General features: G+C 31.6%; 1 protein-coding gene across 1 annotated transcript in view; it reads right to left on the bottom strand.

Moving 5' to 3' along the window:
- Nucleotides 1-13,426: 13,426 nt before the first annotated feature.
- LOC149142590 (uncharacterized) overlaps nucleotides 13,427-13,596 on the bottom strand; it is a 171,491-nt gene continuing 171,321 nt past the window's right edge. Inside the window, exon 7 of the mRNA XM_089451520.1 lies at nucleotides 13,427-13,508. Within this exon, the coding sequence (XP_089307646.1) occupies nucleotides 13,427-13,508 (82 nt within the window). The remainder of the gene's footprint in view (nucleotides 13,509-13,596) is intronic.

Here is a 13,596-nt window from a genome sequence, read left to right as displayed (position 1 = left end):
TCAATTATTGTATGGATTCTATCCTTCCATGCACTATACTTGTTCTGCCCATCCAACCTATCTTCAACTCTCAAACCCAAAGACATGTTTCAATGTCCTACCAAATTGAAAATTTCAAATCTGTGGTAAAGGTTTCTGTTTTCTGTGTAAAAATCAGCTTGCTATAATTTTCACTTTGTTGTCCCAAACTACACTTTTCAACCAACCAAGCTCTAATACCATGAAGAAATTACAAACCCCGCTTCGGTTATCAGTTTTCCTTATCACTCCATGCATTTAGTTTTAAATCCAAGCATGATAAAAATTCTAAAAATCTGGAAATGACAATATTTTTTCTGGAAACATAAATTTAGAGATTTAACAACAGTTGAAATTGCAAAAATAAAACACAACAAAATTATGACAGCTACACACAGAAAATAACACAGTGATTTTTGGTCAATGTGACCTTGGAAAAACCGCCCTACAACTCTTTGGGAAAACCAGTTTGACATCTCTTCTCTATTTCTAAAAATGCTTTTATAGAGAAACTAAAATACATAGTAAAAATTCTAGCAACCACAAATTACAACTTATCTCGATTTCCATGCTTGAACTCTGCCTCGAAAATCTTGCCAATTAGCAAACAATGAAAATAGAAATTTTTCCAGCAATAAAACAACATTAAATGTTGTACAACCTACCTCCAAAATCATGCCCTAAACTTGTTGTAAGGACTATATGGACTGTACATATTTTTAGCAGTACGGTTGCCTTGAATATTGTGCCCAAAACCTGTGTTGTAATTCGTGCCCTTGTTGTTGCCCCTCTTCCTTGATTTATGTGCCTTTCTCCTGTTGTATAATTTTTCCTTGGCATACGTGCCAATAAATGATGCTACCCAGATTTACTGAAATGTCTTCTTGCTACTCTCCTTCACTTCCTCAATGCTCAGAAATTTTCCCTTACTCTGTCCTCTCTTTCTCTCAAATGCTCATGAAAGAACGAATTGATTTTTTTCTCTTCTCTTCTCCTTTTACTGTCTAAATGACCTTTTGGGTTACCCTAAGATCTAATGGTTTAGATTCATTTAGACCTAGGGATGAAAACAAGTGTGCATTTAATTCTCACTTTTTATTTTTTAACTCACCCACCTAAATAAAGACCCACTTAGCCTTTTATTTCCATATTCACTTTTTCACTTTCTAATTCTTCATTGAATTTAATAAAGTCACCTTTAAATTAGAATGTAACTTTACCACTTATAAAGTCAATTTTAAATTACAATGTAACTATATCACTTCTAAAGTCACTTTTAAATTAAATTGACTTTACCACTTATAAAGTCACTTTAGGAGAAAAGTACAAATAAATTTGGACACCTTTCCCTAGGCCAAAGATAAAATCCTTAGGGAACCGCTTGTCCTCTGGTACCCAAATTTAACATTTTTTTCTTTGAAACCCATATGATCTTCAAGATTATTTTTTTCCTTGTTTTCTTCTTATCTCTTATACCATGTTGAGAAATATTTAGGGCAACATGGTTAGGATTTTATTAGTTCTATTTTTCTAATTGACACTTTTTTATGATTCTTCTTATCACTTCTTCTTTGTAGTTAGTAGACTTTTATCATCAAGACAAATTCTAAACAATGGAGATCATAAACGTAACAGGAAAACACAAGATGTACACATTTAGCCAGTGAAAAATGATCTTTGATGGGAAAACGAAGTCATACTCTTGTTAGTCCACAAAGGATGTTCCACTTTTGTAATTAGATCACCTTTGAAGAACATTATGAATTCATATCTCCTTATATATCATTCTTATTCTTAGAATTTCAGGTTTCAAGGTCTTTGTAATTCACATTCTTCTTATTCTCACAACTTTGGTTCTAAAGGTCTTTGCAATTCACATTCCTTAGAAGAGATGATAGACAAGACACAGAGAGATCTTCTTGGTGTCTTTATTCTTGTCTAGGTTAACAACCTAAATATTGTAGTGTCTTTGTGCAATATACTCTAATTTTTTACCATAAGACTTGAGGAGATTCATATCATAGATCACATCTTTTGGATAGTACAGAATTATGATCTATGAGAATGTTGTATGCTCAGGTCTTAAAGATACTTTACAAAAGTTTCCTTATATCATAGCAGCTCGGCCTTACTTAGGTTGGTTGTCTATTTTATCAGATGCTTAAACTAATCCTAGGTTTCATAATATAGTGTTGAGACATATATATGGTATTTATCTATACATAATCCTACAAAATCTTATTGGATAGTAGAACCAAATCAATTTGAGACATCGAAAACCCTTTGACCCAGAGCAAGACCCTCCCTCCATCCACTAAGTGAGTCTTCCTAAAAAAAATTAATACAACTATCTTTATACCATAGATTTCATGGTCTCCATCTTCCTTTTGACTTTTGACTGCTACGTACAAGTATACTTATGTCCACAATCTGACTAGCAAACTTCATTTTTGCAACATCTTAGCAAACTTCGGTTCTACAATATGTTAGAAAACTTTAGTCCCGCAACATCTAGGCAAACTTCGATGTTGCAACATCTTAGCAAACTTCAGTCCTACAACATCATATCAAACTTCAGTCCTGCAATATCTTAACAAACTTGAGTACTACATCATCTTATTAAACTTGACTCCTAAAAAATTCATTTGCTCTGCAATATACTTCCCCATAACTTAGCCCCCACCGGTTAATGATTTAATCTTTAAGTTATTATTTTATATATGTTGTTATTTCGGAATTATTAGAAACATTAGAAACATTAACATAGCTTAGCTTACCTTTGATTAGTAAACAATCCATTTATGGGAAATGGTAGATTGTTGTGTGACAAATCTTTGTTCATATCATACAATATTAAATAAACCAAAAGATTCCTTGACCTTACTAACAATTATAAGAATGAAAATCACTATATAATTATGCCATTCCATAGGATACAATACTATACTAACCAAAATACTTGATGTGCTTACCGACAATTATTATAATCAAAATCACTATATAATTATACAAGTTCTATAGATATTTTCTTTAATAACACTTAACTGCTAATGTGTGGTCTTAGTGGATCATCATGAGTTAGCAAGATATTAACAGCTCAAGTTTCCCTTACTTTCTCGACACCTAAAGTTCCATAAGATACTAACAACGCAACCTTCCCTTCCTTACTCCACATCCTAAATCTCAAGCGAATAATCGACTGTTGTATATGTTCAGTGCAACATTCATGAAATGGGGAGAGAAATTCAGGAAGCTAAAATCTAGTTTAGGTCCTCGATAATAGCCATACAAATACTAAACAAACTAGATACATGTAGCCTATAGACTTTTATTAGCAACTAAAAACCAATATGAGAAAAGTAAAAATTGAGTGAAGATATAACTTTCCATTAATGTGATGCATGAACATAATAGGAAGCCCAATCACTACTTGATTGTTTACCATATCTCTAGTTTATTTATATTTATATTTATTTACTATAGATATTTTTTGAGTGTTCGTAGACCTCTTTATGTTTTAAATTTATATTGTGTTTATACATACTAATAATGAGATTGATTTTTAAATAGGGCCCACATGAGATTAGAAATGTTAAATGTTAAGAATTACATTAACATTTACAACCTAAATATTGTAGTGTCTTTTTGCAATATACTCCAATTTTTTAACCATTAGACTTGAGGAGATTCATATCATAGATCACAGTTTTTGGATAATACAAAATTATGATCTTTGAGAATGTTGTACCCTCAAGTCTTAAATATACTTTAAAAAACATGATTTATATCATGAGAAGCTCTCCCTTACTTGCGCCTCTTGTCTAGCGTCTCCTATCCTTACAGTGATCCTAAGTTTCATACTCTAGTTTTGAGACATATATGGTGTTGATTTATACACAATCCTTTGTTTTTCTTTGAAACCCATATGATCTTCAAGACTCTATTCTTCTTAGTTTTCTTCTTAGCTCCCATACCATGTTGAGAAATATTTAGGGCAGCATGATTAGGATTTTATTAATTCCTTTTTTCTAATTGACACTTTCTTGTAATTCTTCTTATCAATTCTTCTTTTTAGGAATTATATTTTTATCAAGACAAATTCTAAACAATGAAGATCATAAGCTTAAAAGGAGAACACAAGATGTAGGCACTTAGCCAGGGAAAACCCCCTCTAAAGGGAAATACGAATCAAACTCTTATTAGCAAGGGGAAAACCTTGTCAAAATCTTGTTACCAAACTTTATTTCTGCAATATCTTAGAAAACTTTAGTCCTGCAACATCTTAGTAAACTTTCGTCCTGCAACATCTTATTAAACTTGAATCCTGCAAAATACTTTTGTTCTGCAATATACTTCCCCGTAACTTAGCCCCCACTGGTTAATGATTTATTTTGTAGGTTGTTATTTTATATACATTGTTAATTGGGAATTATTAGAAACATTAGAAACATTAACATAGCTTAGTGTACCTTTGATTAGTAAACAATCCATTTATGGGAAATGGTAGATTGTTGTGTGACAAATCTTTGTTCATAGCATATAATATTAAATTAACCAAAATATTCCTTGCGCTTACTAACAATTATTATAATGAAAATCACTATATAATTATGTCATTCCATAGGATACAATATTATATTAAACAAAATATTTTGTGTTCTTACTGATAACTATGATAATGAAAGTCACTATATAATTATGCAACTTCTATAGATATTTTCTTTAATAACACTTAACTATTAGCATGTGGTCTTCCTCGATCATCCTAGGGTAGCAAGTTACTAACAACTCAACTTTCCCTTACTTTCTGCACAGTTAAAGTTCCATAAGATACTAACTCAACCTTCACTTCCTTACTCCACATCCTAAATTTCAAGGGAATGCTCCACTATTCCATATGTTCAATGCAACCATCATGAAATGGGGAGAGAAATTCAAGAAGCTAAAATCAATTTTATTATTGAAAATGAAGTAGAGAATGAGGTGGGAGGCTAGGTCCTTGATACTAGTGACATTTCTCAATACTCCCTCTTAACTAGGGGAGGTATTCATAATTGTACAGATAGGGTCAAGGATGAACTCATATTGAAATGTTCGAGGAGGTGTCTCAACACACATAGTACTATGGACCAAATACTTGACCAAGGTATTTGTGTGGTTCAAACTAAGGTGTTATCCAAGGTCAGAGTTCCACAAACCCAATGACACCCTCCCTACTTCAGGATCTGGACATTATCACAAGTATGACATATCTCCTCCCAAGCATCATACAAGCACGCAACCCAAGATGCTTCATCTCTACTTATAAACTAAATCATATATATCCATTAGTTCAATCATGCTTCTAAATATTCAAACTTCATATAGAGAGATCATGGAAAATCACAACCGCAATTAGTAAAAAAGTTTCAAAATATATATCTGTGTGTGTGTGTGTGTTAGCACAAACCTTAAGGGTCTTCAATCATTCTGATGCTACTCAGGACATCACTATATCCAGAATTATATCTATGGATGCTGCTTTATTCATTTTCTTTAGTAGTACCAACCTCAACCTCAACACTTTTTCAATACATCCAAGTTTAGTTTGCAACTTCATCAATTTAAGAACAATCACCTATAGTTATTTACCTATTATCTTATCTCATTCTTTCCTTATCAATATTCTTCATAATTCCAAGATCATGCCCTCTTTCTTAATACGGAGGATATACACTTTACTTCATCCAACCTCCCTTTCAACATAGGGAAGTCAATAACTCTATTCTTTCAGCTATACACACTCTTTCTTTCTCTATCATAATATTATCAAAGAATTTTCCTTTTCCAAAACTTCATTCCTTCATATGGAATAAGGTTATATTTCGTTCATAAATGTATAATTTAATGTTCTCAGGGTTCTTATAGCTCCCTCTTTCCATCATGTTCAACATTATCATCAATTTATCAACAAGTATGGATTATATACATAAATACTTTATTTATATCATTATATACATGGCCTATTCATCAATATTAATAATTTCTTCAAATATTATAGTTAATATAAACATCATATTTAATACACATTCATTTTGTTCTCTTATTCACATTTTTAAAATTTTAGCATATCCCTCATTTTCATTATATTCTTAATAAAACCTTTCTCATTCAATTTGTAATGTGAGCCAAATTTTCTCATTTAACCCTAAAACACATTACTATTTATCATACCTTGGTCAAATCAATTTTCCCGATAGTTTCATTTCCTCATGATGAACCCCGAGTCGTAGGTTCGAAATGTCAATTCAAAAGTCAACTTGAATGGGATGGATCCGAAAGATCAATTACAACTAACATATGAATTAGGCAATCATCTTCAACATCTTGGAGATTATATACCTCAAAATTTTATCAAAAAGTATACAAGAGAATTTAAATTTATAAATATAAGGTTAGTATCTTATCATAATGGGAGCATAAAAATTTGAACAAGAAAAAAAACTTTAGATATTAAAAACCTAAACCTAATTAGGTTTATAATAAACAAGGATCCCCTGCACTTATTTCAACAACTTTAGCTAAGTTTTGTCACAAACCCTAGATTCCATCATCAAAACTAAATCATATATATCAACAATCAAGTTAGCATGCCTAAAGCATTTTACATCTAGGGTTCCATTATCAAATCCTATAATCTCATATCAATCTCTAATAGGGTTTTGATGTGAATCCCAGACAAAAGCATCAAAGCTTTAAAGTTAGATATACAATAGTTCAACCAAACTAGCATTTGAATCCAACATGAACATGTATACCTAGTATTTCATTCATAGGCTTTTGCATTAAGTATTAGGAGGGCTTTTCCATAAACCCTAACCTACCAAACACTAAAATTTTGAGGGTTTCATCATATAACATGGACATGAGCAACAAACCTTAAAAGGATACAATTTCATAATATCAATAAACTCTTCTCCTTATATATCATTATTATTCTTAGAATTTCAATTCTCAAGGTCTTTGTAATTCACATTCTTCTTATTATCACAATTTTGGTTCCGAAGGTGTTTGTAATTCACATTCCTTAGAAGAGATGATAGACAAGACCTAGAGAGATCTTCTTGGTGGCTTTATTCTTGTTTAGGTTAACAACCTAAATATTGTAGTGTCTTTGTGCAATATACACCAATTTTTTACCATAAGGCTTGAGGAGATTCATATCATAGATCACATCCTTTGGATAGCACAAAATTATGATCTATGAGAATGTTGTATGCTCAGGTCTTAAAGATACTTTACAAAAGTTTCCTTATATCATAGCAGCTCGGCCTTACTTAGGTCAGTTGTCTATTTTATCAAATGCTTAAACTAATCGTAGGTTTCATAATATAGTGTTGAGACATATATGGTATTTATTTATACATAATCCTACAAACTCTTATTAGATAGTAGAACCAAATCAATTTGAGACATCCAAAACCCTTTAACCCAGAGCAAGACCCTCCCTCTATCCACTAAGTGAGTCTTCCAAAATTAATTTAATACAACTATCTATATACGATAGATTTCATGGTCTCGAGCTTCCTTTTGACTTTTGACTGCAACATACAAGTATACTTATGTCCACAATCTCACTAGCAAACTTCAGTTTTGCAACATCTTAGCAAACTTCAGTTCTACAATATGTTAGAAAGGTTTAGTCCTGCAACATCTGGGAGAACTTTGGTCTTGCAACATCTTATCAAACTTCAATCCTACAACATCATAGAAAACTTCAGTCCTGCAACATATGTTTGTTTTGCAATATACTTCCCCGTAACTTAGTCCCCACTGGTTAATGATTTAATCTTAAAGTTATTATTTTATATTTATTGTTATTTGGGAATTATTATAAACATTAGAAACATTAGCATATCTTAGCTTACCTTTGATTAGTAAACAATCCATTTATGGGAAATGGTAGATCGTTGTGTGACAAATCTTTGTTCATAGCATAAAATATTAGATAAACCAAAATATTCCTTGACCTTACTAACAATTATAAGAATGAAAATCACTATATAATTATGCCATTCCATAGGATACAATATTATATTAACCAAAATATTCGGTGTGATTACTGACAATTATTATAATCAATATCACTATATAGCTATACAAGTCCTATAGATATTTTCTTTAATAACACTTAACTACTAACATGTGGTCTTAGTGGATCATCATGGGGTAGCAAGATATTAACAGCTCAAGTTTCCCTTACTTTCTCCACACATAAAGTTCCATAAGATACTAACAACCCAACCTTCCCTTCCTTGTTCCACATCCTAAAGATCAAGGTAATACTCCATTGTTGTATATGTTTAGTGCAGCCTTCATGAAATGGGGAGAGAAATTCAGGAGGCTAAAATCAAGTTTAGGTCCTTCATACTAGCCATACAAAGGCTAAACAAACTAGATACATGTAGCCTATAGACTTTAATTAGCAACTGAAAACTAATATGAGAAAAGTAAAAATTGTGTAAAAGATATTACTTTCCATATATGTGATGCATAAACATAATATGAAGCCCAATCACTACTTGATTGTTTACCATACCTCTAGTTTATTTATATTTATATTTATTTACCATACATATTTTTTTTAGTGTTCGTAAACCTCTTTATGTCTTAAATTTATATTGAAACATACATACTAATAATGAGATTGATTTTTAAATAGGGCCCACATCAGATTAGAAATGTTAAATGTTAAGAATTACATTTACATTTACAACCTAAATATTGTAGTGTCTTTTTGCAATATACTCCAATTTTTTAACCATAAGACTTGAGGAGATTCATATCATAGATCACAGTTTTTGGATAGTAAAAAATTATGATCTTTGAGAATGTTGTACCCTCAAGTCTTAAATATACTTTACAAAACATGATTTATATCATGAGGAGCTTCGCCTTACTTAGGCCTCTTATCTAGCTTCTCCTGCCCTTACCGTAGTCCTAAGTTTCATAATATAGTTTTGAGATATATATGGTGTTGATTTATACACAACCCTTTGCTTTTCTTTGAAACCCATATGAATTTCAAGACTCTTTTTTTCTTAGTTTTCTTCTTAGCTCCCATACCATGTTGAGAATTATTTAGGGCAGCATGGTTAGGATTTTATTAATTCATTTTTTCTAATTGACACTTTCTTGTAATGCTTCTTATTAATTCTTCTTTCTAGTTATTATAATTTTGTCAAGACAAATTCCAAACAATGAAGATCATAAGCTTAAAAGGAGAACACAAGATGTAGGCACTTAGCGAGGGAAAAACCCCTCTAAAGGGAAAAACGAGTCAAACTCTTATTAGCAAGGGGAAAACATTGTCAAACTCTTATTAGCAAGGGGAAAACATTGTCAAACTCTTATTAGCAAACTTTAGTTCTGCAATATCTTAGCAAACTTTAGTCCTGCAACATCTTATTAAACTTGACTCCTACAAAATGCTTTTGTTCTGCAATATAAGTTAGCCCCCACTCGTTAATGGTTTAATTTGTAGGTTGTTATTTTATATACATTGTTAGTTGGGAATTATTAGATGCATTAGAAACATTAACATAGCTTAGTGTACCTTTGATTAGTTAACAATCCATTTATGGGAAATGGTAGATTGTTGTGTGACAAATCTTTGTTCATAGCATACAATATTAAATTAAACAAAAGATTCCTTGCGTTTACTAACAATTATTATAATGAAAATCACTATATAATTATGCAAGCTCTATGGATACTTTCTTTAATAACACTTAACTACTAGCATGTGGTCTTCCTCGATCATCCTAGGGTAGCAAGATACTAACAACTCAACTTTCCCTTACTTTATGCACACTTAAAGTTCCATAAGGTACTAACAACTAAACCTTCACTTCCTTGCTCCACATCCTAAAGTTCAATGGAATGCTCCACTATTCTATATGTTCAATGCAACCTTCATGAAATGGGGAGAGAAATTCAAGAAGCTGAAATCAAGTTTATTATTGAAAATGAAGTAGAGTATGAGGTGGGAGGCTAGGTCCTTGATACTAATGACATTTCTCAACACTCCCTCTTAACTAGGGAGGTATTCATAATTATACAGATAGGTTCAAGGATGAACTCATATTGACATGTTCGAGGGAGAGTCTTAGCACACGCAGTGCTATGGACCAAATACTTGACCAAGTTATTTGTGTGGTTCGAACAAAGGTGTTATCCAAGGTCAGAGTTCCACAAGACCAATGACACCCTCCCTACTTCAGGATCTGGAAATTATCACAAGTATGCCATATCTCCTCCCAAGCATCATATAGGCACGCAACCCAAGACGCTTCATCTCTCCTTATAAACTAAATCATATATATCCATTAGTTCAATCATGCTTCTAAATATTCAAACTTCATATACAGAGATCATGGAAAATCACAACCCCAATTAGTAACAAAATTTCAAAATATATATGTGTGTCTGTGTCTGTGTGTGTGCGTGTGTGTTAGCACAAACCTTAAGGGTCTTCAATCATTCTGATGCTACTCACGACATCCCTATATCTAGAATTATATCTATGGAAGCTACTTTATTCATTTTCTTTTTTAGTACCAACCTAAACCTCCACACTTTTTCAATACATCCAAGTTTAGTTTGCAGCTTCATCAATTTAAGAACAATCACCTATAGTGCTTTACCTATTATCTGATCTGATTCTTTCCTTATTGTTAATATTCATAATTCCAAGATCTTTCCCTCTTTCTTAATATGGAGGATATACACTTTACTTCATCCAACCTCCCTCTCAACTTAGGGAGGTCAACAACTCTATTCTCTCAGCTATACACGCTTTTTCCTTCTCTATCATAATATTATCAAAGAAATTTCTTTTTCCAAAACTTCATTCCTTCATATGGAAACAAGGTTATATTTCGTTCACAAATGTATACTTTAATGTTCTCAGGGTTCTTATAGCTCCCTCTTTCCATCATGTTCAACATTATCATCAATTTATCAACAAGTATGAATTATATACATAAATATTTTATTTATATCATGATAAACATGGCCTATTCATGAATATTAATAATTTCTTCAAATATTATAGTTAATATAAACATCATATTTAATACACATTCATTTTGTTCTCTTATTCACATTTTTAAAATTTTAGCATATCCCTCATTTTCATTATATTCTTAATAAAACCTTTCTCATTCAATTTGTAATGTCGGCCAATTTTTCTCATTTAACCCTAAAATACATTCCTATTTATCATACCTTGGTCAAATCAGTTTTCCCGATATTTTCATTTCCTCATGATGAACCTCAGTCGTAGGTGCGAAATGTCAATTCAAAAATCAACTTGAATGGGATGGATCGAGAAGATCAATTACAACTAACGTATGAATTAGGAAATCATCTTCAACATCTTGAAGATTATATACCTCGAAATTTTATCAAAAGGTATACAAGAGAATTTAAATTTATAAATATAGGGTTAGTATCTTATCATAATGGGAGCATAACAATTTGAACAAGAAAAAAAACTTTATATACTAAAAACCTAAACCTCATTAGGTTTATAATAAACAAGGATCCCCTACACTTATTTCAACAACTTTAGCTAAGTTTTGTCACAAACCCTAGATTTCATCATCAAAACTAAATCATATATATCAACAATCAAGTTAGCATACCTAAAGCATTTTACATCTAGGGTTCCATTATCAAATCCTATAATCTCATATCAATTTCTAATAGGGTTTTGATGTGAATCCTAGACAAAAGCATCAAAACATTAAAGTTAGATATACAATAGTTCAACCAAACTAGCATTTGAATCCAACATGAACATATATACCTAGTATTGCATTCATAGGCTTTTGCGTTAAGTATTACAAGGGCTTTTCCATAAACAGTAACCTACCAAACACTAAAATTTTGAGGGTTTCATCATATAACCTAGACAAGAGCAACGAACCTTAAAAGGATACAATTTCATAATATCAACAAACTCCCAATACAATTTCAAAATTTATAAACAAAAACTCGGTGGAGTTATGGTCGACCAATAATACAATATTCAATATATATAAATACAAGAGAAAGCATAGTAAAGGTAAATATAGATATATATATAATATTTATCTTGTGTAAGAGAGTGGAAGCTTCTTCTTGAAAGACTCCTTTGCATAAGATCAATATTTCTACATGTGGGTGCAACATTCCTCCATGTTTGCTTCAATTATTTCCTCAAGATGCTAAGAATACTCTTAAGGTCTTCTCAAGAGCTACTTGTAAATTTTAGAATTTCTCAGATTCTTTAAATAGGTCTTGGCAACATTTTATATAGATCAGTTATGGATATGTGACAATTTTAGTCCGCAAAATATGTTCCACTTTTGTAATTAGATCACCTTTGAAGAACATTATGAACTCATATCTCCTTATATATCATTCTTATGAACAAAATTTCAGTTGTCAAGATCAAGGTTCCCTAAAGTTCAAGGGAATGCTAGAGTGTTGTATATGTGCAGTGTGGCCTTCATGAAATGGGGAGAGAAATTCAAGAGGCTAAAATCAATTATATTATTGATGATGAAGTAGAGGATGAGATTGGAGGCTAGGTCCTTGATACTAGCCATACAGAGACCTATAGATTTTTATTAGCAACTGAAAACCAACATGAGAAAAGTAAAAACTAAGTAGAAGGTATCACTTTCCATATATTTGATGCATAAACATAATAAGAAGCATAATGACTACCTGATTATTAAAGAGAACTTGAAAGTCATCATTGAATATATATGAATATGAATCTCAATCTTGTTTTGGGAGATACATTTTGAAATAGAGTGGAAATAAATATAATAAACCACTTATTAATATAATGACTACCTGACAACTAACCAGCACTTGTTAAAGAAAAAGAGAGAATTACTATTCAATATATATAAATGTGAATATTAATATAATAAACTTAACCTATTATTTATTAGAATATATTTTGACCTCAAAGCAATCTTTTTACATAATAACATGTAAAAATAATTTCTTAATTTTAAAATGAAACAGAAAGCTTCATGCAAATGCAATATTGTACTATTGTGAAGAAGAGATCACCATCCAATATAATAAAATCATGTACTATTCTAATATAATATTCAAATCTATCTTGCACTCTCCCAGTACAATTTCGAAATTTATAAACAAAATCTCGGTGGAGTTATGGTCGACCAATAATACATTATTCAAATCCATCATGTGCTATTCTAGTATCACATAAACCCTACTGCCTGCCGGATTTCAAAATTTGGAAATAAAATCTCCATGGAGTTTAGGGTGACCAATAATTTATTGACATTTTGATTTGAATAAGCACATGACTTCCCCGCCACTTCGCCGCACCGCATAGACGTTAGTGTAGTTTCCTGTTGCGTTGTGGATGACCACATGGCTTCCCCACGACTTGGCCGCAGAGGTTAGGGTTTCCTGCGAAGCTGGACCAGAAGCAGTACATACAGTTATTATTCTGCCTTTAACTTTAAAATAATATATAAGGGGATGTGGTTGAACTGCAAGCTATGA

Source organism: Pinus tabuliformis, chromosome X, assembly GCF_031772625.1.
Source record: "Pinus tabuliformis cultivar Carrire ecotype Pingquan chromosome X, CPIR1, whole genome shotgun sequence".
Taxonomy (NCBI): domain Eukaryota; kingdom Viridiplantae; phylum Streptophyta; class Pinopsida; order Pinales; family Pinaceae; genus Pinus; species Pinus tabuliformis.
This window is presented reverse-complemented; position numbering and strand designations above follow the sequence as displayed.